Source organism: Macrobrachium nipponense, chromosome 7 (genome assembly GCF_015104395.2).
Source record: "Macrobrachium nipponense isolate FS-2020 chromosome 7, ASM1510439v2, whole genome shotgun sequence".
Lineage (NCBI taxonomy): Eukaryota > Metazoa > Arthropoda > Malacostraca > Decapoda > Palaemonidae > Macrobrachium > Macrobrachium nipponense.
The window spans coordinates 13,577,872-13,604,531 of NC_061109.1; the positions used below are offsets into that span (position 1 = coordinate 13,577,872).

Here is a 26,660-nt window from a genome sequence, read left to right on the forward strand (position 1 = left end):
GGCTTGATCATGGTCAGTCCCTCTCTCTCCCTTGCTAGAGACGAGGAAGGATTTGCACCTACTAATCTAAACAGAACTGGATTATAGATAGGATACTCAGTCCAGCACGTAATTGCCCGTTCACTATTCCTCTGTCCACTGGAAGAGGACAGAAGACAGGAGAAAGGGAGGAGGCCAGTCCCACAAACATACACTTTCCCTTTGCAGCCACACACCTTAGGTAAGATGCACCTGTCCCTCAAGAGCTGGGTGAACTACATGACTTGTTGAGCATCCACCATATGATCCTAGGGAAAGAAGTTCAAGGACCTATGGGCAATGTTACAAGGTAAAAGGAGATGAATGTTACCTGCACGATTAGTAATCAACCAACTGAATGCAATGGACAGATCGATGACCCTGGCCTCGAGAGATCTAGTCTGTAATGTACTGATGTCCACCAGGAAGCTGCAGGGTATGCACGTTTGATTATCTGAGTCAGAGAAATGACAATTTGGACACCAATTCTCGGGCATCTCAAAGCTAAAGAACGAGTATTTGAGATTGAGGTTGAAAGACTAGTTTTATGGAGGCAACATAGATGTCATACTGTCATTGGCACCATAGGACCATAGAAGGAGAACGATCCATTTCACTGATCACCTTCGAAACGTAGAATGACGAAAGGTGTAAGCTTTCAGATGTAAATGGATACCAAAGGCGTCTTGCTTATTCAAAGGTGCGAGTAGGCAGATCAGAACAGCATCAACTTTAGGAAGTCGAGAAAAGAAGGACTATGACCAAGCTTCTTCAGAGGTTGAACAAATTTCTGGACATAAAGGTGCCAAGGTCAACTGTCCTTATCTCCTTACTAAGGCATTTCTTCTGGCGAGGCATGATATTACAGTTGTACAAAATAATACACAACAGACTGAGTTGATGCACTGTAGACAAGAATTCATTATTACTCAATATTAAGCTCCTGATAAAAACAAGTAAGTTATAGGTATATACAGGTATACCCAAAATTAAATCAGATAAGCTTCCCTTGCAAAACAAAATAGCATGTGAAATGAAAACAATACTACATATACACTATAAATATATGACAAATTATGAACCAATAAATGCCTCAAATCATGGTTTCTATCATCCAGAAAGAAACAAGGAAAAAGTAGTACATACATCAAAATTCACACACAGTCGACCTCTGATATTCGCAGGGGGATACATACCACAACTCCAAGCAAATAGCTAAAAGCTGCGAATACTTGAACACCCCCTCTAAAAATGCTTATAACTGCCTATTTTGATAATTCAAACACAAAAAAACTCTAAAAATGCTTATATACCTGAGTATTTTAATAGTTTTATCACAAAAAATGCATTTAGTCTCAAAAATGATATGAAAATACAGTCATTATTGAAAATTTCTCTGAAAAATACCAAAAATAGGTGAATTTTTCACAAATGTGCATATATGTTCCATAGAAAAATCCACAAATCCAGAACTGCGAATAAGCGGGGGTCCACTACTTATAACTTCAGAGAACAAAATAAAGTGAAGAAGAAGCATATCTTCTGAGGGGCACTCCTCAGGTACCTAAAATCACAAGCAATTCTGGATGGTAAAGCTTCAAGATACTAATATAATTGGTTCTAGTAGGTATACAGCCTGAAATTCAATACAAATTCCTTATTCAGGTATTTGTTTTCTTAACCCTCTTACGCCGATTGGACGTATTAAACGTCGAGCTCAAAATGTCTCCCGTATGCCGATTGGACGTATCATACGTCGGCTCAAAAAGTTTTTTTGTTAAAAATTCGCGGAAAAATATCTTATAGGCCCTACCAGCCGAAAACTTTTGTATCACGCGCCTTGGGGGATGCTGGGAGTTCACGGATCAAGGCGTGTTTTGTTTACAATCGCTACGCAGCGCGCAAGCGCGAATTTCTTTCCTTATCGCACTAAAAAGTATCAGTGACACATCTCGGAAATTATTTCGTCACTTTGACATAATTATTGCACCATTTTAAATTATCCTTTACATGAAGTATTATATATGAAAATGTGCGCAATTTCATGCACAATACAACTAAAAAATACTCATGATTGTAGCTTTTATCAGTTTTGAAATATTTTCATATAAATAACGATAAGTGCAAAAATTTCAACCTTCGGTCAACTTTGACTCTACAGAAATGGTCGAGAAACGCAATTGTAAGCTAAAACTCTTACATTATAGTAATATTCAATCATTTGCCTTCATTTTGCAACAAATTGGACGTCTCTAGCACAATATTTCGATTTATGGTGAATTTATGAAAAAACGCTTTTTCCTTACGTTCGTGCGATAACTCTTCCGATAAATTTTTTCGTGCGATTGTCCTAATGTTTGCACCCTTTTAAATTTGCCGTTACATAAAGTTTTTATATATGGAAATGTGCGCAATTTCCTGCACAATACAACAAAAAACAACCCATGGTTGTAGCTTTTATCAGTTTTGAAATATTTTCATATAAATAACGTTAAGTGCAAAAATTTCAACTTTCGGTCAACTTTGACTCTACCGAAATGGTCGAAAAACGCAATTGTAAGCTAAAACTCTTATATTCTAGTAATATTCAATCATTTACCTTCATTTTGCAATGACTTGGAAGTCTCTAGCACAATATTTCGATTTATGGTGAATTTATGAAAAAAAAAACATTACGTTCGCGCGGTAACTTCCGAAAAAATCAGAATTTTTTTGTGCGATTGTCGAAATGTTTGCACCATTTAAAATTAGCTGTTACATAAAGTTTTATATATATGAAAATGTGCGTAATTTCATGTAGAATACAACTAAAAATGATTGAAGGTTGTAGCTTTTCTCTTTTTTCGAAATATTTGCATATAAATCACGATAAATAGAAAAAAAAACCACGTTCGGTCAAATTTGACTCTACCGAAATAGTTGAAAAACGCAATTGTAAGCTAAAACTCTTACGGCCTAGTAATATTCTGTCATTTTTCTTCATTTTGAAAACAAATTTGAAGTCTCTAAAACAATATTGTGATTTATGGTGAATTTTTGAAAAATATATTTACCTTCACTCCGCGCGCCGATTCGCGGCCGCAAGTCTCCGAAATACGTACATGGCATTATCCTAATATTTGCTCCTTTTCATATTCAGCCTTTTTATAGAGTTTCATATATCAAAATGTGCGCAAATTCATGAAGAATACAATAAAAAATAATTGAAGGTTGTAGCTTTTTCCATCTTCGAAATATGTCCATATAAAAAAATATATATATTAAAATTTCGACATTCGGTCAAATTTAACTCGTCCGAAATGGTCGAAATCTGCAATTCTAATCTAAAACTCTTACAGTATCGTAATATTCAATCATTTTGTCTTAATTTGGAAACAAATTGGAAGTCTCTAGAACATTATTTAGAATTACGGTGAATTTTTGAAAATATGATATTGTAATGGATACAATTAAGTTTGTTCATACTTACCTGGCAGATATATATATAGCTGTATTTTTCCGAATCCGACAGAAATTAAACACTTACGACACACGCCAGTGGGAGTCAGGTGGTTAGTACCCATTCCCGCCGCTGGGAGGCGGGATATCAGGAATCATTCCCATTTTCTATTCATAATTTTTTATTTCCACTGTCTCCTGAGGGGAGGTGGGTGGGTACTTGATTATATATATCTGCCAGGTAAGTATGAACAAACTTAATTGTATCATTACAATATCATTTTGTTCATGAAACTTACCTTTCCAGTATATATATAGCTGAATCCCACCTTTGGTGGTGGGAGTAGACAGAATAGAAGATTTTAGGAACATATATATGCAGATAATTGATATCTTGATTCCTTACCTGTTAGCATAGCTGACTTCGTGGTTACTGCCAAGCGTAAGTCTGCTTGTGCTACTAGAGTTGCCAGCGAGGTAGAGAACCTATATAGCTGGTGCACCTCCAGATGATCTGTCAACAGGGGCGAGACCACGACGTGACTAGACCATTGACCATACAAATGAGGGCAACGAAGTAAAAACCAAACACCTGGCGTAGCCTACCGCCAAAAGTATCCCACATAGACTAAGCTAATGGAAGGGAGATCCGCCGCAGGCGGTCAACCCCACAACCATAACACAAGTTAAAAACTCCCCTAAACCATTAAAGGATAGGATGAGCGCTACCTCCTGCCCCCAAAACAGTGTCTGCAGCGACGTATGGTCCGAGCGAGTAACAATTTTCGTATGTTGCTTTCACCTCCCGCATGGTAGTGTGAAGCGAACACCGAATTGCTTCGCCAATAAGTGGCGCCCAAAATATCTTTGATTGCCATATTTTGTGAAAAGCCACCGAAGTAGCAATAGCCCTCAACTCGTGGGCTTTCACTTTCAGAAGCTCATGTCACTTTCACTACACTTTTCATGGGCTTCCTTAACCGTACTCCTTAAGAAGAACGCCAGTGCATTCTTCGACATCGGAAGATCTGGTTTTTTCACAGAGCACCACAAGTTCTCCGAAGAACCTCTGCATGCTCTGGTTCTCTGCAAATAAAACTTGAGAGCCCTGACAGGACACAGGACTCTCTCAGCTTCAGGTCCCACTAGCTCCGACAACCCCTTGATCTCGAACGTTCTCGGCCAAGGGTTGGAAGGGTTCTCGTTCTTTGCTAAGAACGTAGGACTTAAGGAACAAACTGCACTATGATCCTTGAACCCAATATGCTTGCTTATGACTTGAATTTCGCTAACCCTCTTCGCCGTCGCCAGAGCGGTTAGGGAAAATGGTGCTTCTTAGCAAGATTTCCTACAAGCTAGAGGCGAGGCTAATGGAGCGGTTTCAAATTGGGGGGGGGGGAGACTCGACATGAGAAACTTCAGTACCACGGTCTAAGTTCCACGATGGTACTTTAGGTTGGAGAACTTTCACAGTCTCAAATGATCTAATGAGATCATGAATGTCTCTATCATTCGCTAAGTCGAGTCCTCTATGTCTGAAGACCACAGAAAGCACGCTTCTGTAGCCTTTAATCGTGGGAACGGCTAGTTTCGCTTCTTTCCTAAGGTGAAGAAGGAAATCTGCTATTTTGGCTCACAGAGGTTGAGGTGGAGGAAATGCCCTTCCTTCTGCACCAACTTCTAAAGACAGCCCCACTTTGATTGGTAAAACTGCGATTGAGGAGGGCCTCCTTGCGTGGCAATCGCCGTTGCCACAGGTCTTGAAAAACCCCTCGCTCTGGCCAACTTCTTGATAGTCTGAACGCAGTCAGACTCAGAGCGGGGAGGTTTTTGTGGTACCTCTCGAAGTGGGGCTGTCTGAGTAGATCTTTCCTTAGGGGCAGAGTCCTCGGAAAGTCTACTAGGAAGGACATCACCTCCGTGACCAGTCGCCGCTGGCCAGAAGGGGGCGATGAGGGTCATTCTCGCTCCTTCTGATGCAGCGAACTTCCTCATTACTTCCCCGAGGATTTTGAATGGGGGAAAAGCGTAAATGTCTAGTCCCGACCAATTCCACAGTAGGGCGTCTACTGCCACTGCTCCCGGGTCCAGAACTGGGGAGCAATACAGCGGAAGTCTCTTCGGTCGGGAAGGGAAGTTGCGAAAACGTCCACATGAGGACGTCCCCACAGCTTCCATAGCGCCTGGCATACTTCCTGATGAATGGGTCCATTCCGTCGGCAGAAGCTGTCCTTGCCGACTGAGAAGGTCCGCTCGCCACATTTTTCCACGCCTGACACAAACCTTGTCAGAATCGTGACGTTTTGCGACTTCGCCCAAATCAGGATATTCCTCGCGATGACGAACAGAGAATGAGAGTGAGTTCCCCCCTGTTTCCTGAGGTATGCCAAGGCTGTGGTGTTGTCCGAGTTTATCTGAACCACTTGCTGGAGACTTCCTCCTCGAAGAACCTTAGAGCGAGGTAAACCGCTGAGAGTTCTTTTAGGTTGATGTGCCAGGACACCTGTTCCCCTCTCCAGGTGCCTGACACTTCTCTCCCTCCCAGTGTTGCTCCCCAACCCGTGGAGGACGCGTCGGAGAACAACACTAGGTCGGGGTTCCGAAGCTTGAGCGAAAGTCCTTCCGCAAGCTTCTTTTGATCCAACCACCATTTGAGGTGCTTTTCACTTCTTCCGTCAAAAACAAAGACCTCTTCTAGATCCTGTTTGCGTGACCAATTGCTTGAGAGGAAGAACTGAAGTGGTCGGAGGTGCAACCTTCCCAGAGAAACAAACTTCTCCAGTGAGGAAATGGTCCCCAGCAGACTCATCCATTCCCTCACCGAGCATGTTTCCTTCCCTAGAAAGGCCGACACTTTGTCCAGGCATTGAAGTTGTCGCCCCTGGGACGGAAAAGCCCGAAAAGCCACTGAGTCCATCTGAATCCCCAGATAGACTAAGGATTGAGAAGGAGTCAGATGCGACTTCTCGAGATTCACCAGAAGTCCCAGGGACTTCGCTAACGACAGAGTCGTGTGAAGGTCCTTCAGACACCTGTCTTGCGATGAGGCTCGAATAAGCCAGTCGTCTAGGTAGAGAGAGATCCTTATTTCCGCAAGATGGAGGCACCTCGCAACGTTCTTCAAAAGAACGGTGAACACCATCGGCGCCGTGCTGAGACCGAAGCAGAGTGCCCCTGAATTGGAAAATCTTCCCTTTCAGGACAAACCGCAGGTATTTTCCCTTGATCGGGGATGGATGGGGACGTGAAAGTATGCGGTCCTGAAGGTCTAACGAGGACCCATCCAATCCCCCGGTCTTAAAGCTGCAAGCACGGATTGAGGTGTCTCCATCTTGAACTTCTGCTTGGTAACGAAGCGATTTAGACTGCTGACATCCAGAACGGGGCGCCACCCCCCTGACTGCTTCGGCACTAGGAACAGACGGTTGTAAAACCCCGGAGAAACTCCGGTCGAAGACCTGTTCCACTGCCTGCTTCTCGATCATTTGATCTAGTAGATCGTGAAGCACTTTCTGCTTTTCTCCCTGATACGACGGAGACAAATCCTTTGGTGTCGAAGACAGCGGGGGTAACATCAGGAAAGGAATTCTGTACCCCTTCTTGACGATGTCAGAGACCAAGCGTCGGCACCTCTCTCTTCCCAAGCTTTCGCGAATGTAGAAGCCTGGCTCCTACCGGTGCTCCTACGTGTCTGAAGGACTTCCCTCTCACTTCTTGCTCTTGGAAGGAGCGGGAGTCTTGCCTCTGAAAGAGCCTCTTCCTCGAGGGGCTGGCTTCGAGGAAGAAGCGGATCGAAAGGGCTTCGACTTCTTCAAAGCAGAGGACCCAGAAGACGAAGAAGTAGCAGGCTTCCTAGAAGACTGTGCCAGAAGGTCTTGAGTTGCTTTCTCCTGGAGACTAGCAGCTATGTCCTTTACCATAGACTGGGGGAAGAGATGTTCTGAGAAAGGAGCGAAAAGAAGATCCGCTTTTTGCGCTGGTGAGACCGACTTTGCAGTAAAATTGCAAAAAAGTGCTCTTTTCTTAAGCAGTCCCGTGCTGAAATGAGCAGCCAATTCCTCAGAACCATCCCTGACGGCCTTGTCCATGCAAGACAATACACTGGACAGCTCCCCCAGACTGATGGATCAGAACTCCTGGACCTGGCATCCATACTCCCAGGCACCATCAAGAAAATTAAAGACCTCTAGTGTCCTGAAGAGGCCTTTAAGGTGAAAGTCTAACTCGCTATGTGTCCACGAGACCTTCGAGGAAGACAAAAAAGATCTTCTGGTGGCGTCTACAATGCTACCAAGTCTCCTTGAGCTGAGGCTGGAAGCTGACCCCGACGTTTTCTCCCGTCTCATACCACATACCAGCTTTGCCACCGAGTCTTGAAGGTGGTAAAGCGAAAGAGGTCTTGCCCGAAGCTTTCCTCTTTTCCATCCAATCATGGACCTTTCTAAAAGCTTGCTTCGTAGAAAGCGACTTCTTCATTCTCACAAAGCCCGAGATCTTAGCAGCTTTGGAAGACGAAAACTGAGAGGGAGGAGTACGTGGAGCTTCAGGTTGGAAAGTGTCTGCAAAGACTGACTGAAGTAAACGAGTCAAAACCTTGTAGTCCGTCGAAACTGGAGCCAACTGCTGTTCTTCGTCCACTTCGACGAAAGCGTCACTAACTTCCTCTTCAGACACTGGAGAAGTCGGAGGAAGTAAAGAAGAGTCCCGAGCTTTCTCAAAAGAGAAAGAACGGCGAACAGGAAGAGTTCCCGCCTCGCTTGTGCTTGCGGAAGTGGAAAACTGACGTCCGTAGGCGCGCGTTTGGCGTCCGAAGTCAATCTACTGGCGCCGACAGAAGCGCGCTCAAACGCCGCAGGTGTACACCTGGCGCCACTTGTGCGCGCTGAGCGTCCACTGGTGCGCGCCGAGCGTCCACTGATGCGCGCCGAGCGTCCACTGGTGCACCGCCGAGCGTCCACTAAAACTCGCTGAGCGTCCACTGGCGCTCGCGAACTTGCACCGAGTCACGTTCGGCGTCCACTAAAGCGCGTTTGACTTTCACAGAAGCGCGCTCGGCATCTAAAGAAACTCGCTTCTTATCCACAAGTTTCGTAGCAGCGGAAACAACCGCTTCACGAGAGCGAGAAACTAATTTCTCGCCTCCTCTAGAAAGTTGCTGGGGAGCAGAACGAACTCTAGAGGGAGACTCAAACGGAGAGAGAGACGAGCGAGGAGAGAGAGAGGGAGAACGCCTCGACCTCTTCACAGGAAGATTGTCATCCTTCTTACGGCGACGTGGAACAGTCTCTCTCGAAGGAAAAACATCTCGAAGTTGCTGCTGAAGAGACTGGAGAATCTTGCTTGTAGGTGAAGCCTCCTTTTCTGGGGATGGGCTGATCCTGTGAGCAGGAGAGTGGCGAGGGGAACGCTTCTTGCTACTCCCAGGAACCGCCGCTTCACGCACCTTAGAGCGACTGCGGCGCTCGAAAGAAAACATCTAGGGAAGACTCCGCCTCCGAATAATCCTTACGCTTCTTCTGCGGAGGAAAAGCAGCAAACGCACTATCGGGCGGACGAGCAAAGTTCCGGAGAACAACTTGGACGTAAGCGTCCCGCACGCGAGCCGTCCTTTTCAGCGGACGTGATGCGGTATGAGAGCTCCACCCCTTGCGCGGGGAGGAAGCTTCAGAAGAAGAAAAGCACTCCTTGAGAAGACGTGCACGCGCACGCTCCTTGGCAGTCTGGGTATGTTCGTCAGAAGCTGCCGAAGGCACGCCAGATCGGTGGGGGTTCCTCGTAACCCTCCTTCGACTTTCGACATGCTCTCTCCCCGTAATCTGGGAGTCAAGCAGAGGTCTAGTTCTAGAGGCGGAATGAGGGGGCCGATCTGACGCACCCTCCACTACACAAAGGGGCACTTTCACTGCACTTCTCTTCACTTTTGCTCTCCAGAGCTAACACTTTTGATTCTAAGTTACGAATCGACTCAAGAATTAGCGATAATGTATTACCTTCTACCGACACTGTCTCAGGGGCCGGAGGCAACACTACAGGGTAGGAGCATAATCTACAGAAGGAGGGTTAGCAGGAGAATAATTTAATCTTGCCTACCTGAAACACTCCTGGAGGAAGACTCCTTAACCTATCTCGCTCAAGTTTTTCTTAAGATAGGTTTCATACGCCTTCCATTCCGACTCTGTTAGTCTTTCACTCTTACAACGACTTTCAAACGTACATTCATTCCCCCTGCAAACTTTACAAACAGAATTGTGGGTCTACTGAAGCTTTCAGTAGCCTACCTCTACATTTCAGACATGGACAAAATCTACGCTAGCAGAACTAGACCCTGACACTTGATCAAAGAAAAATCAATACTAAATTCAAATCAAACCAAAGTCAACGTGTGCCAAGCCACCGATCCAATTCAGATACCAAAGAAAAACCAAAAGGATACTCAAGTAGCTAGGTCCAAATTTTCAAATCTGGACGGAGGTGCTGCAAACAGGTGTTTCCAGCACCGGCGACAGAAAATTATGAATAGAAAATGGGAATGATTCCTGATACCCGCCTCCCAGCGGCGGGAAATGGGTACTAACCACCTGACTCCCACTGCGTGTGTCGTAAGTGTTTAAATTTCTGTCGGATTCGGAAAAATACAGCTATATATATATCTGACAGGTAAGTTTCATGAACAAAAACATTTTTTTACGTTCCACATCGTTACGAATTCGTACATCATTTTGTGATAATATTTTTTCCGGTGTTGCTTTTATTGTTTTACAATGTATTATATATCAAAATAATCGCAATTTAGTGTACAATACAACGCAAAAAAAGTAACTGGTTAGCTTTGACCGTTTTCTGCACAGCGTGATTTGAATACAATTATGTATGAATTTTTTTTTTCGCTACCATATATCGCATTATTTACATATGATAATGATATTATTTTTCATTTCTGATGGTTGCATTCTAAACTTCAGGCAATGACCAAAAAAGGAGCCAAAAATGAACTCTTAATCTTCAAAAGTACGCCGCGCTGTAATTTTTTGAAACAAATTATTTTTTACCACTTCCGCGCTCACTCCAAACCAGGCCCGGCATACGGGAGAGGAGGATTGATTTTTAGGGCTCCGGCGTAAGAGGGTTAACAGGAAAACAATACACAATAAAGACAAAATATAATATTAAAAGACAGATGTATATCAAATGGATTATACTCTACCATTTTGATCTCTTCATCTTCATGATCTAAACCTTTTGAAAGAAGAGTGAAATTTTGAATATCAGGCAGCTCTTCCTCAAAAGGGTCTGCACTCTTTTGCTTTCCTGAAAGTTGAGTGAAGTTTTGAATATCTGGCAGCTCTTCTTCAAAAGGATCTGTACTCGCTCGCTTTCCTGAAAGAAGAGTGAAGTTTTAGATATCAGGTAGCTCTCCTGCAAAAGCATCCACACTCATCTCCTTTACAGAAGAAAGAATCAGGTAGCTAAATCAAGACTTTTAACACTAGCATCTGCTTAAATATAACCAAAATTTTTAGCCTTCATATTAAAAGATTAAGCATGTCATCATCATACATGTTTTACATGAGCTTTTCACTTCCTGGGGCTGGACATGACAAGAGTTCTTTCCATTCGTTGTCTTGCGTTGATGAGGATATTGTTTATTTGATCTTATATCCTCCTCAAAATTTATCAACAGAAATATTCATAAAGATATATTCATAAAGATATAATTAAACATCGGACTAATCTAATGACAATAGAAGTCATACTTGAACACAAACACTGCACTGTATTTGCAATCTTCCCCTACTTTTTATATAAGAAAAGATTTCTTTCTTTCCTCAGTAAGTTAATCATAAAACCTACATTAGTCAGTTGCCTTTCAAATCTTTATTTAAAACTGAATTTTGCTAAAACAGTATGAATGTAGGAGACTTAATATCTAAGCAATTCATCAACACATTTGGTATTGCAAACCAATATATTGAAAATACCCCAATTCCATGCAAAATGTAACCTGATGCATCAAGCCAAGAGATTTGAAAGAAGAAACCCAGTGTGTATTTGCCAGCCAACTCCATCAGGAGGAAAGACATCATTACACATTCTTCTCTGCATCTTAGTAGCATGTGGACCAATTCAGTTTTTTGCTCTGCCATGCCTAGTTAACCATTTTCTATTGTTCATTCTTTTTCTTCTTTATTCACCTAAACATGATATTCAATGTTATTCTTTTTAGCATTTGATTGGCAACCAATTTACTGTGAGTACGCTGGCACCACAACTTTAGATTTCGTTACTTGAGGGTCTCGCATGAGTCCAATAAAAATAATAACAATACAGTAAGCCAAACTTACAAAAAATACTGTGAGTTTGCCTGAGTTATTTGAAGAAGGTGGACCGAGCATGGCAAGCAGTTGACCTCTTGTCCTCAATGGATAACCCCCAAATGCTGAATGTATGAATAAGTACACTTATGCAACTCTGGCTATCCTGTTTGTGCCTGTGAGGGCAGATGGTAAGCAAATGAATGGAAGCACATGACCAAATGCTTTCCTCTTTGTGCCTGTTAGGGTGGATGGTGAACAATGCATGCAGGCACAAACATAACTGACTGCTGTTCATGCATATGAGAGTAGGTCCTTTGTTTCCAAGGTGAGTACCTGGCATGCCCGACTGCTTTTAAATTTTAGCTGGTTACTCAGTGCCAGTTGCCTGGCCTGCAAAAAAACTTGTGTTTACATTATCATAATGATCTTTTTGTGTTTGCTTTTGTAAGTAAAGTCAGTGTGGTTATTTTATCTTTTTTAAAAATTCTTACTAAAAAGTACAGTGTAGTGACATAATGTACTGTATTCACAGTACTATATTGTTAAATTTACATTTAAAAAGTGTTCTTTTTTTCAATACTGAAAGCATCACAGCTGATTCCTGTATGCAGTAGCTAATGATAACCTCACAACTTGGCACTCTGTCTGCTTTTCCTGCTGGTCAGCGCCTCCTCCTGCTTCCAAGTACGTATACTTTTAAAGCTCCTTCCTGTTCCTATGCACACACGAGTCCTTTTACGTACTCTTCTGGTCCCCAAGTACTGACCTGTTCTCGCAAACTCGACTGCCATGGGTCTCTTGCCTTCACTTGCCTATTTATATGCTCCTTGCAACGGTACCTTAGCTATTACTTCCAATTACTGTAAAAATATCAGTTTTTGTGTCCTTATTTTATATTCAGCAAAACAGTCTACGTAGTTAGTAATGTGTTACTTCAGTTTCAGATAAAATTACCTCTGCAGTTATTCAATTATACTAATCGCTCTATCTATGAAGTTTCTTTATTATCAGTTCCAGTTCAAAAATTCATAGGCCCATTCAGGTCTTTCTCAACTCCTGGTATATCAATCATTTTCCACTCATATATCTTATTCATGACTTCAAAGAAATGTTTCTACCCAGCAATGTCTTTTCACTTCTTTTGACAGGTGTTTTCCTCCTCTTTTTTTCACCCATGGATATTTCAATTATAATTCTGTGGGCTTACCCTAACACCAGTATCACTCCCTGAAGACATGGCATAGTTAACATCAGCCAATTTATCCAAATAAATCTCCCTTATCTCTCCTTGATCTTTATTTCACTTCACTATCTATACTTGAGTGCTTAGCACCTTCTTATTGGCAGTCTTCATCTTTTCCCTGAAATTTGTCAACACATTTCTTTTTTTTCTATTCTTTATTGTATCTCAGGTCTCATCTGACACCTATGCTATACGACTTATCACATATCCTACTTACTCTTTTCCAGCAGATTGTTACACAATCCTAATGTCAAGTTACTCCATACTGATTGTCCAGTCAGTCCTCCTCAGCTATGGTATCTAAAAATGTAAAATTGTTATGCACTTGTATAAATTCTTGGTGTTCATCCTCAAAAAACTTTACTGTATCAAACCCAGATACTCTGTCAGCTATTTTCAAGGGTACTTTTAATTTCATCTCTAGTATGGCAATAACAAGGTGGCAATCGCTCCCGACTTCTGTTGCTCTGTAGCTCCACTTCTCAATGTTTCCTTTCCCTACCAATTAATGGATGTCCTAATGTTAAAAAAAGTACCTCCAAATGCCAAATTATTTGCAGCATAATATCTACTGAATTGTTGCACTCCATTTTCATTTGTATCTTACCACATTTTATATCTTATATTTCTCTGGAGAACTCATTTGTTGATGCACAGCAACTATAAAATCAAAAATGCATTGTTTTAATCTAAATCTTACCAGGAGAAATCTACTGTTCCTTATTCACCAGTCAGTCAAGTTTCTTTTCTGCATTTGGTGTTAAGATCAAGCTTAATCCTTCTCTACCAATTTAATTTGTTCTTCCTCAATAAACTACTGTACACATTAACTCGTTCCAATCTCTCTTTCCCGTTTCCTTTGTATCATAATTAACAAACAGCTAAACTGTCTAGTCCATATATCCTGAATTCATTTTCTACCTGTCAAGGATTCTTATGTTTCTAATATACTAATTTTCAATTTACTTTTACCATTTATAAAATTCAAGATTTTTAGCACCCTTATATAAGCTGCTTAATCATACATAGCATTTTGAAACACTTTATAGTCTCTACTTCAACCTTTGGGCTGCCTGTCTACATACTTGGACAAGTCCTAGTGTCTCCTGTTCGTTATGTTTCGTCTGTCCTCTAAATCATAAGCAGGTACTTAGTATGTTCCATTCTGGTTGCCACCTGTTCTATCTTTTATGTTATCTGTCCTGCAAAAAAACTGTTTGATAGGAGAAATGTTTTATTTGGATGAAATAATTTGTTTTAAACCAATCCATTTCCTATACATCTGCTCATTGTGTTTACAACAAAAATGCAGCACAGAAAACTTTCCAAATAAAAGAAAAGAAAAAAATCAATCAAATTTTCTGGATCTTCATTATCTGTAACTCTAAGTTATCTAACACGAGAATCTGGGACCAAGGCCCAAAGATGTATATACACAATTTTTTTAAAAATAAAAATATTGCTTTCCAGCAGTTGGCAATACTGCAGAGTCTCAAGAAAATATTGGTATAACTGTTCACACTCATAAACAAACTGAGAAAGGGTTTTGGGGGTGGGGGGGGGGGGGGGGGGGGGGGGGGGGGGGGGGGGGGGGGGGGGGGGGGGGGGAGGGGGGGGGGGGGGGGGGGGGGGGGGGGGGGGGGGGGGGGGGGGGGGGGGGGGGGGAGGCCTGGGAAAGTTTTGTGAGGACGCATTGTTGGATGGGTGAAGAGGGATAGGTAGACATAATCACTTGCTAGAGCTTATTTTGTTTCGTATTTTTACCATTATATTTATAACGTTTTCTCTCATTGTTATCATTATTTCACTGTAAGGTGTAAATATTTCATATGACTATGAATATCAGCCAATAAATGTGTAAACTTGATTCTATATTTCAAAAGAAATAAGTAAAATATCTGCATTTCTAGGAAAGTAATTTACTTGGATCTTAACTGATAATGCTGAGGTCCAGTTATTGTAAATCCAGATGATGGAGAGAATACGCACTGCATATGTTAAATGCACAGGCAGTCCCCGGTTATCGGAAGATTCGGTTAATGGTGATTCAGTTTCATGGCACCATAACAGGCTGAGTTTCAGTTTATGCATAAGGTGCCAATAATAAAGTTATGTTACCATAACATAACTAACAGGGGTGCCATTAACCAGTTATCAGCGCCATTTACCGAAACTCGGCACCATAAGCACAATAAATCTCAGAGTTTCGGTCAATGGCGGTTTTCACTTATCACCACCCTACCGAGAACAGAAACCCTGTCCAGAACCGGAGACTGCCTATATATACTAGTACAATTTAGAAGAATTCAAAAAACTAAACTCGAATGGTTAGCAATGTTGTACAGGCACAGAAGAACGTGTAGGTTACGCTGTGTACAGACATAAGCCAGCGGAGAGAGGGTTATTGTTGGGGGGGGGAGGTAGTCTAGGGAAAGATTTTTTCATGGAAGCGGGAGGAGGTGAGTCGGAAGGCTGGGTTGGATGGTTGAGGGATGTGGTAAGGGGTGTGATACATGATGGTGTGATACATGCTAGGTAAAACGAATCAAAATTTCTTTCCCCCAGTGAATACTTCAACCCTTAGATAACGTATTATTAGCAGAAGAATACGGACTTTCTACAGCATATGGGAACACTGAAATTCCGTCTGGTATAAAAAAACAAAAGTACAAAGTTTTTCTAGTATGAGACAGATACCAAGTACACTGAAAAACCATTAAACACATTAAAAAACAATTAGACTAACCTGTTTCAAGTGAAGGAAACTTCAAGTGTTTTTGGTAAACAAGATTGCGATTTTCTGGAGCACTGAAGGATGTCAAGACCGTCATCAGACATCAAAGTTTTGACACTGATTTTACCTCGGAAAACATTTTCGTTTTTGCATACTTCATCGTCCTCATCAACTATCACTCAAAGTATGAACAGCTACTGGAGTTTGTTTGACTTTTGTTTTTAATTTGTTGAGTATACGGGTCTCAAGATCAGGTAAGCTTGAAAATTGAAAGTTGTTATTGCTTACATTATATTCTATTGCAATTCTGCTCTAATCTGAATTCACATTATGTCTATTTTATCAAAATAACAAATCTATAAAAATATTTTGTTTCCCTAAGTATACAAACAGCATCTTTTACAGATATATACCCCTTAAGCACAAGCTGAATCACTCGTTCAACTTGGTAACAAGACTGGTGGCTAAAGGGGGTGAATATTGGGGATGGAAAGCCCTCACTCATCCCATCAAAACTAATCAGTCTTCCTTTTCCCAGAAGGAGAGGGGAAGTGGGTTTAAGTACTATATTGGAAGACTCTGGTCTATATACCTTGGAAAAATACAAATTTACGTACTTTTAAAACAAAATGTTATTCCTACAGAACAAAAACCATTGCCTTTTATATAGGAGAGTTACTCGTTGAGTAAGGAGGCAGTCCCTGTCAACTGACAGGATTTAGAATGCCAACTTGGACAATTCATGTTCTGAGTTGTGCATGCAAGCAGATTTCATAACTTTAACCTCCTACCACTTAAATGGTTGACCAGAGAAGTACAGCCCTGGACCAGAGTATCCAACATTACAGAAGGGTAGTCATGGATAAACATTGGAGCACCATGAAATCACCTATAAGGGTACTCAATATGAAAGGCAGCTCCTCTGGTCAAACCAAAAAGGGTACCTACTTGTACCTCTACCTATCCCCCTACCTTGTGGGAGAGCACAGGGCGACACATCTTAGACACCTATGCTAAGATTGGATACTCGAACGTGAGGGTAAGTCTGTATCGAGCCTAACCCAAGGGGGGCCCCTGATACTAAGGCCAAGATGCAAACCCAAAAATGGAATTACAGAGAAAAAAAAGTACAGTAAACTCTGAACTCATCCCAAGGCTTAATTATACAAACAAGATATGTACTTGTCTGTCTAGGCAAAGCTGGGTGCATATAGTCTGTTGAGCAACCACTGCAGGTTCCAAGTAAATATCTAATCCAAAACAGCAAAAGACAGTCCTATGCCCTGAGTTTATGTATCCCAAACAAACAAACAGTTAATGACTCCCTCCTCTGAGGAGTCATAAGCTCATCAGATATCTCAAAGCAACGGAAGGACAGATGTTCCCGGACACCTTCCTCCGAAGCTAACCTAAGAAGATGAAAAGGAGCCAATAATCCAAATACAAGCCAGGGTCCTTCAGAAAGTATCACACAGCTTGCAATGGGTGTAAGAAGTATCCCATCCAGAACCAACCACACTGAAGTCTCTTTGCTTGACAAAGTTTCACTACATTTGTGAGATTACAAACAGCACTACGAGTAACCTATTAAAACTATTCCCAGAACCTACTTGGAAGCAGTGCTTCTTGCATTCCCAAAACACTGATATGCAGATTGAGGTGTGTCATACAGCCAGAAGACATGTAAGACGGCATTCAGAGAGAAACCTAGTAAACCCACCTGTAGAGCTGTCTTCGTAATGGACAAGAAGAGGAAAAACTTAAAGTTCTAACAGACATGCGCTCAAAAGTGGTGTTTCTTATAGAACTCCAAGCAAGAAGTCATTCCTATTGATGGACTACCTCACAGCTTGTGTCATGCCATCTATAAAGAGTATGTAACATATATTCCCTAACAGGGGTTGGAGACCTTACTCCTGTCCCAGCCAACCTCTCATCCATTAAAGGCGACTATGATATACCTCAGAGACTGGTCCCTCATAACTTCTAGCACCATCCTCCATCATTTCTCTAAGTCCTGCCAGCAAGGCTAGAGATCTTAGAGAATCTGAAAGGGATAAACTAAGTGATGAAGATTCTAACAAAGTTTCATTCTTTATTTTCTACATTCAAAGGAATATGGCATGTGGGTTATCAAATGCCCATGGTCAGACAAGATGATATTCCTTCTATGTGTGTATTTTTTGCAATGAAAAACACCAAAAATCCAACAGATAGTAAAATTTGTATTAATATGTTATGTCAGATTCATGACTCAACAATGCCTGCCATTTACTGAAGAAGATGGATTTTAAGAGATAGTATGCAAAACACCTAAACCAAAGAAAAACAGATATTAGTACTTGTATTTTGAATTCTGGTCATCATGACTGGACTATGACTTTTCAAATGGGATGTTTTGACGAAGGAAAAATCTATTTCTGGGTGATTGGCTCGTGTCGCCCTATGAAAGTAATCCTTAACATCATCTTTCTAGGTAAAATTATCCTAAAATTACCAGAGAAAAAACAAAATTAAGAAAATGTCAGTAAGACTGACTCGCTCACTCTTAAAAAGAAGTGTCGGTATGATATAGGGGCGAGTGTGGAACACTACCACGAGACAAACACCAATTAGAACTTACCCTATCAGAATCCCCCTAAGAGAGAGCCGATACCAACGGGCGATGCAGCCTCTACTACTACTACTAGAGGACGCCACGGACAGCAGCGCCCCTAGCGTCATCCTTAAATAAAATATAAATACATCTTGTCCTGCAAGGGGGGGAAAACAACAATAAAAAGGGATGGGTTTCATAGGGCGACACGAGCCAATCACCCAGAAATAGATTTTTTTTCCTTCGTCAAAATTTTCCCTTTTCTGGGCTCAGCTGTGTCGGCCTATGAAAGAGTACCAGAGAAACAGACAAGATGGAAAAGGGAAAAATGAAAAACATATTAAAATGATGGATATAATTATCTATAAGTAAATCAAATACAGCATACAAATTAAGTACTAAACTAACTTATTACAGTAATCAATAACAGAATGTTAGTAAACTAAAGTACTTAAATGGTAGTAACAAAATCATAAATATGCATGTAAACAGGAAATGTTTTGAATTTACTTAATTTAGAACATATAAGTACAATTATATACATACATGTGTCCTACCCTAGCATAAAAATAAGGGTAGATACACTCAATCCATCATTAATACAATTAATACAATTAATTCAAATATGTACAAACACATTGTGACTGAGTTATCACAAATCCAATTGGAGAATTTATACAAACATATTGTGGCCTATCCTAGCATAAAAATAAGGGTAGGACCACTGAAGTACATATCAGTACAAGGGTGGTTTGTCCCTAGCAAAAAAAACTAAGGGACAAACCACTACAACACACAACGGCTAAGGCTATGATGCTGAGTAGCCTGGTGATAGGTTGAGGCATGTTGGTTGAAGTAGGTAGAAAGGAGACCTGGATTAATACTACAACTACTAAGCAGTATCAGGGAAACTATGTTTCCCGCTGCTACTGCTGAAAACTTTAAAGATTCCAAGGACTTTAAATAATGTCGTTTAAAGACTGTCGGGATTTCCATCCAGTATACTTTCTAAGATCCTCAAAGTTCATATGTTGGAAATAATTAATAGAGGTGGCTACTCCCCTGATATCATGTGCTTTTGGGTAATGACTCAGGGTTGGCTTGTTTAATGAAGTAAAGGATTTGCTGTCTAATACCTTTTAAAACTGACAAAGTACCACCTTTTTCTCTCATGAAGAGAGCACCAGAGGATCTAGAAGAAGTACGAGAAAGAAAGGCTCTAAGAGTTGATACTGGGCAGAGAGAAGGATCCTGTGGAAGTGGGATAACCTTCCAAGGAGCCCACCTTGCAAGAGGATCTTCATTTTTGGCTAAAAAAGCTACGATCCGGAGCAAGTAGAACTTCTCCTGATGGGAGGAATTCCACATGACCCGCATCCCTGGATAGAGCCGACAGTTCTGAAATTCCTCGCTCCTGAGGCTAGGCTTAATAAGAATAATGTCTTCCTCAGGAGCATTATGAATGTACAAGATGAGTTGTCAGTATCTGAAGCTAGTTTGAGAACATCATTTAAGAACCATGAAACTGTAGTAGGCCTCTGAGAAGGTCTAAGTCTAGCACAGGCTTTATTTGGGATAGATGTGAAATAAGATTCAGTCAAATCTATCTGACAAACCTACTTGAAAGATTTTCTTCAAAGCCGACTTATGAGTGGTAATCGTGCTAGCTGCTAAACCTTTTTCAAATAAAGATCTGAAAAAGGATATAGCCAAATTAACTGTCATGGTTGTAGTGTTCGATTCTCTCAAGAAAGATGCTAATTCTTAACAGCTGAGTCATATTGTCTAATGGTTGACTCCCTTTTATCTGATTCTAGGAAGAGAATATTCTGTGGATCAATGTCAGCATCTTTATTAGCCGCAAACTTCATGAAGTCCATAAAGTTAGGGTCTGGAGAGTTCCTGAGGAAGCGAACACAGTCCTCATTTGTACTGATTGTGATAGTTTGGGGTTGGGGATCCGTTGAGGTCGGAGACCCAATTCCAAAAGAAGTGGATACCAGTTTGCTCTTGGGCCAGTTCGGTGCAATCAGAGCTATTATCCCCCCTTTGAAAGACCTTAGTTTGTCTAGGACTTTCAAGAGAAGATTCACTGGAGGAAAAACATAAATTCTCCTCCATTGATTCCAATCCAACGACAGGGCGTCCGTGGCATAAGCCAGAGGTCCAGGTTGGGGGGCCACATAGCAAGGGAGCTTGTGGTTTGCTTGTGAGGCGAAGAGGTCCACTTGGAGACCTGGGACTCTCCGGCTTACCCACTGGAATGACCCGACGTCCAGAGACCACTCTGATTCCAGAGGGACTGACCGGGACAGGGCGTCTGCTATCACATTTCTTACTCCTGCCAGATGAGTGGCAGACAGATGCCATTTGTGTTTTGCTTGCTAATGCAAAGATGGCTATCATGACATGGTTCACATGTTTGGATTTGGACCCTCCTCTGTTGATGCAATGAACTACCACTGCACTGTCCAAAACTAGCCTTAGGATGAGACTTTTTTTCGGGGGAAGCAGTCTCTTCAGAGTAAGAAATACTGCCATTGCTTCCAACACATTTATGTGAAGCTGGCGAAATTGAACTGACCAAGTCCCCTGAACTTGTTTGAACTGAGAGTATCCCCCCCAACCCGGACAGGGATGCGTCCGTGTGAATGGGTTTAACATTGGGAGGTGGGATATTGAAGGGGTACTTTCTTGGCTAAGTTCTTTACTTTTTGACCAAGGCCGTAGTAGTTGTTGCGGAGGATCTGTGGGATTACTGACAACTTGTCTCGATATTTGGAGTTTGCTTTTGACCGCCAAATTCGATTTATATCTTTCAGCCTCGCTTTCAGAAGGATATCTGTTACCGAAGCAAACTGAAGAGACCCTAGGATTCTCTCCTGGTTTCTTCTTGACGTTTGTTTGCACTTGAGAAATTGCCTGACAGAACTTTGCTATTTCCATTCCGTTTGGCTATTGGAATTGATAGATTGTGGGAGGACAAATCCCATTGGATTCCTAGCCACTGAAAACGAGATTCCGGAACAAGTCTGGATTTCGTTTGTTTATCTGGAACCCCAGATGTTCCAGAAAGTAACTACCGCCTTTTGGTAGCTTTGAGACATTCCTCGAACTGTTGGTGCCCAGATTAACCAATCGTCGAGGTATGCCGCTACCATGATTCCCTGAGCTCTCAATTGTTGTACAACCACTTCTGCTATCTTTGTGAATACCCTGGGGGCTACATTCAGACGAAGGGCATCACTTTGAATGAGAATGTCTGACTTCCTAGCCTGAATCCTAGGAATGGGCGGAAGTGCCTGGCTATAGGGATATGATAGTATGCGTCTGTAAGATCGATGGAGCATGTGACGGCTCCACGCGGAAGTAAGGTCCTTACTTGCGAGAGGGTAAGCATCTTGAACTTGTCGCAGCGAATGAAAGAGTTTAGCTTTGACAAGTCTAAGATTACCCTTCTTTTTGTTGAGCCTTTCTTTGGCACGCTGAATAAGCGACCTTGAAATTTTAGATGTTTGACTCTCGCAATAGCTCCTTTCTGAAGGAGTTCTTCCGCGTAATCTATCAATTCCTTTGACGTACCTGATGGAATGATTTGATTGGAGGAGGATCTTGGATCCAGCTCAGCCTAATCCTTTGGACACTATGCTCTGTGCCCAATTGCTGAACCCCCACCTGTGGCGGAAGAGGAACCAACCTCCCCTCCTACCTGGGGACTCATTGCTGATGGCGGGTTGGCCACCACGACTCCTCTGAACTGCTTAACTCTCCTTGTGCCCCTTCCTGCGCCACGGTGACGAAAGTAACCTCTCGCCCTACCCCTCGGTTGAGAGTAGCCTTGAGCCTCATAAGCAGGGTTAAAGGCAGGCGAGATAGCATAGGAAGTCGAAGGTTGCGATTGCTGGGGCACCAGGAGGAAAGGCTGAGTTTGTTTAGATGTAGCAGGTTGTCCTTGTTGGGTGACTGGGACTGCCTGCACAAACTGCTGCTGATGCTGGAGTTTTTTATATGGCTGGAACCTCCTACCAGCCTTCTTTGGTTTCTTGCCAGCAGGTGGGAACGGATTCCTGTTTCCTCTTAGAGGAAATACCCCACCTAGCTCTAAGGCTCTGGTTGAGTCTAGCAGCTTCGTGGTGGACTTCGTTCACTGCTGACTCTGGGAAGAGATCCGCTCCCCACATGCTGGCAGTCAAGAGTCTATTAGGCTCGTGCCTAATTGGTGCACTCTTGAAGAACATGCTTTCGACAGTTCTTCCTGGCTTGGAAGAAGTCAAAAGCGTCTAACAGAACCGTCTGAAATTGCGATTTTGCTAGGATTTTGAATAGCGGTTCGTTCGCGTAAGATAGCGCAGCCATTTCCGTGACGATGAGTGAGTTAAGGGACCTGCCAAACCTAGTTCGCGCATCGAACTCTGCCTGGATTAGGGAGTCCGGCAGCCTAGGTAACTTCTCACCGAACTGGTCCATAGCGCAGTCCGGCTTGAGTTTACCCTGCGTGAAAGTAGCTGGCAGGTTTCCCATAACTCTCCGAAGGCGGGAAAAGAGTGGAGAAGTGGACTCCGACTCTCTCAACTGTGGAACGGGCTCATCCTTGAGGACTGCCTGAAGAGCCTTCTCCACCAATTTCGTGGCGAACGGAAGAGAGACCTCCTCTTCCGTGGCGAAAATAGTGAAGGGGCTCTTATAGGCCTGGAGTTTAGTATTAGTACACTCCCAGTCCTCAAGGCAGTGAACCCATTCCCGTTGGGCGTGATCTCTACTATAGAGGACTGACTCCTTCGAGATCTTGTCCTCCCTTGTAAGGAGCGTTGACCGTCAGCCTAGCATATCCCATGAAAGGCTGTGACAGACCCGGAGGATAGAACTCGAAGTCCTCAATCCTTCGAGTGCCAAACTCCGGGGATCGAAATCATCCCGTCCTTAAAGGGAGATCGTAGGCCGCTACTCTCCATGGATTGTCCCATAGAGAAAGCTGGCAAGGCGTCGTAAGACGGGAGTTGGAGAATCCCCGTGCTAGAAGCAGGGGATACTGGGGGAGGAGCCTGGGATAGCCCAACCATCCGATCCTCATTCTCTCTTACTCTATTCGAGAGTTCCTGGACCGTCTGTCCAGTTTGAGACAGAGAGCTCCTGACAATTGTGCGAACATCTGCTCAAAACGTGTTCCCAAAGCTGAGATTTGGGAACCAATCATCACTCCTACCTGCTCCATCATTCCTGGTGAGGACAGGAGAAGGAACGCAGGAGCTGGTGCTTGCCACCCCTGCCGGCATAGCCGGGGATGAGAGGGGGCAGGCGCGGGAGGAGGCGGGAGAAGGCAACGATTCGGAGGTAGCGCGAGCTTTCTCCTTCGAAGCCTTGCCTCTGGAGCTCTTCGACTGGGAAGAGCTTGGCTTAGCCTTCACCGCGTCGGCGTAGAAGTCGATGACTTCCTAGCCGAAGAAGACGAAGACGACTTCTTAGAAGTCGTCTTAGACAATGTCTTCGGTTCTCTCTTTCCCTTCTCCTTGGGAGGTACAGAGAGAGCGGGGTGCGGCTAGGGATCTCGGATCCCGGAAAGCCTTGGAAAGAGGCGGAAGAAGAAGGGACAGGAGAAGATCCAGGAGCGCCCAAGGAAAGACCTTGGCGCCCGACAAACCTAACCTCAACCAACAAATCCTCACTCACTACCGCCATCGGCTCAAGATTCAGGTCCAGGCCGGCGACGTCTGGAACTGACTCCTGGGCGGCTCCGACCCCCAACGACTGCTGGAGTTCATTGCTGGATGGCGGCTATGACGGCGGGGGCGGCGGACAATGGGGTCGACGTAGCCCGTCGACCTTGCCCGCCACCCCCGGGAAGATCTGCATGGCCAGCTTCCTATCCAATATGTAGGGCTGGCCCTTGGCGGCGTTCTTACCCAAAGCCGCCCACCCTGCTTTCAGGGTGGCGAGGGCGACTTCCCTCACAACACCGCTAGCCTGAAAGAAAGGCTGAATTAGCTACCAAGTTGCGGACAGGGTTAACAAACTTACGAACTAAAAGTGTTAGTAAATTGATAAATACCTCATAATGGTCTTACCACCCCCACCAACCAGCTGATCGACCAGGTTCGTAACATATAGTGCATGCCTCGGGATGCCAGACGATAGACTCGTTGAACAAGGTGGCACATGGGGCGTGAGACCTGCATTCGTCATGTCCGCAGGGGTCGTGCAGCGTCGCATTTAATTACAAGCGAGGACCTGCAGTTGGTAGCCTGTAAGTGAAAACGTACATGAGTACAAAGTAAACACTTACAGGCCTAACCATATGCTCCGCTGGTGCCGGAGCGATAAAGTTAGATAAAACCAGAGCCCTGCTAAAATACGTGTGGTAACCATGGTTGGAAGAAAAGGCTATGGCTCCGCCAGTGGCGGAGGCACAAGAATCAACCAACTAGAGTGGTGGTAATGGAAACCACAACGATAATGGAACGGGGATGGTTGATAACATAAATATTATAATAAACAATTCATTGTAAAATATCTTAAATTAGGGTATATATCCTTACACAACATGGTAATAACATAAAAACCAACTTTTTCTCCACCACCCGTCTACTAGAAAGAGTGCGTAGGTAAGGGTAAGCTCCCTTCCGGTAGCGGGGGAGAGAAAAAAGGATATAGTAGGCAAGCAATCGACCATCCATGGCACCCACCCTGCCCGCTAGCGGAGCCAATATCCTATAACCAAAGGGGCCCCGGCTGCGACGGAAGGCCCCTTTCATATCGTAAGGGAGGTGGCTGAGTAATGAGTAGGGGGGGAAGGAGGTCCCGGTGAAACGCGGCGGGAGCGAGAAAGGGGGAAGGGATGGCCTACTCCTCCCCGCCTCACCAACTACCCGTATGGAGACCCTGGTACCTCATAGTGGTCGCCCTATACCCCCTGCTGGCGGCACCCCCCGGCCCCCCGGCACCTCCGGAATGTGAGAGAAGGCTATGAGGTTGTTATGACAACCAAGGGGTCCCCCAGCTCCTCCCTACATCAGAGAGGGAGGGAGGGGCAGGGTAAGGTGCTATGGAACACGTGACCACCAGTGGCCTAGGCCGCGAACAACACAACCGTGGTAGGGCCACGTGAACCAAGCTGTACCAATACATGGAACAAGCACCTAGGCTAGCCTAACACCCTAAATAATAATAATAAAATACATCGAAAGGTGGAAGAGACACTTTTAGTAAAAAGAGAAAGAAGCCCAGGAGGAGGCAAACTATTCCAAGAAACAGGAGCCTACTCGGAGCCAGCGATAGCCGATGTAGAGCAAGAGCCGGGATGCTGGGCCAGAATAAAATAATAATAGCCCTAAATACCCAAAGCTAAGAGAATGGTAAGAGGGCTAACTAGCTCAAAAACTCGATGTAAAACAAGAACGTGATAAAGTAAGCCCATAAGTATAAGAAGTCCCAGTATGGAAGACCGGGAATTCTTACGAGGCAGCATGGCCGCCACGAGACAACCGGGGAAACCGTATATGACCTATAAAAAGGAAAATACTGGTACCCGGAAAGATAAACTGTGATAAAATATTACTTATGAGTTACTTAACTTAGCCGTGGCAATTTGCTGAGCGTTCCATCGTAGAATACGAGATAAATCCAGAGAAATATAGCACAAGTAAAATCTGCGTCTAGACGCTGGCGCTAAATTTTAAGGATGACCGCTAGGGGCGCTGCTGTCCGTGGCGTCTCTAGTAGTAGTAGTAGAGCTGCATCGCCCGTTGGTATCGGCTCTCTCTTAGGGGGATTCTGATAGGGAAGTTCTAATTGTGTTTGGTCTCGTGGTAGTGTTCCACACTCGACCCCTATATCATACCGACACTTCTTTTTAAGAGTGAGCGAGTCAGTCTTACTGACATTTTTCTTAATTTTGTTTTTTCTCTGGTAATTTAGGATAATTTTACCTAGAAAGATGATGTTAAGGATTACTTTCATAGGCCGACACGAGCTGAGCCCAGAAAATTGCCTACATGTATAGACCCAATGTAATTCAACATTTATACAGCTTTATACAGCATGGAATCAAAACTTAATTAGCTGAACATAGATATTTAGGATAATAATTTTGAGACTTTCTGTGACATTTCCAGTCACTCAAAATTACATGTTCTGTGGCAGCATGTTAGTGTTGATAATCTTAACTGTTGAAAATATTGCAGACAATTCTGCTGGGCACAGCAAATCATACACCAGTGGAATATTTTCATCCATCCATATAGATGCAAAATGCAGAATTTACATCACAAATTTCTACTGTATGTGCTTTTATGTTCAGCGGTACACCAAACATAAGTTTTT

At 43.3% G+C, this 26,660-nt stretch overlaps 1 protein-coding gene across 1 annotated transcript in view; it reads right to left on the reverse strand.

Moving 5' to 3' along the window:
* Positions 1–26,660, reverse strand: part of LOC135217539 (crossover junction endonuclease EME1-like) — a 161,507-nt gene that overhangs the window by 70,396 nt on the left and 64,451 nt on the right. Inside the window, exons 4-5 of the mRNA XM_064253506.1 lie at positions 15,761–16,007; positions 10,661–10,833 (exon numbers count right to left, since the gene is read on the reverse strand). Coding sequence (XP_064109576.1) covers positions 10,661–10,833; positions 15,761–15,845 — 258 coding nt within the window. The 5' untranslated portion in view covers positions 15,846–16,007. The remainder of the gene's footprint in view (positions 1–10,660; positions 10,834–15,760; positions 16,008–26,660) is intronic.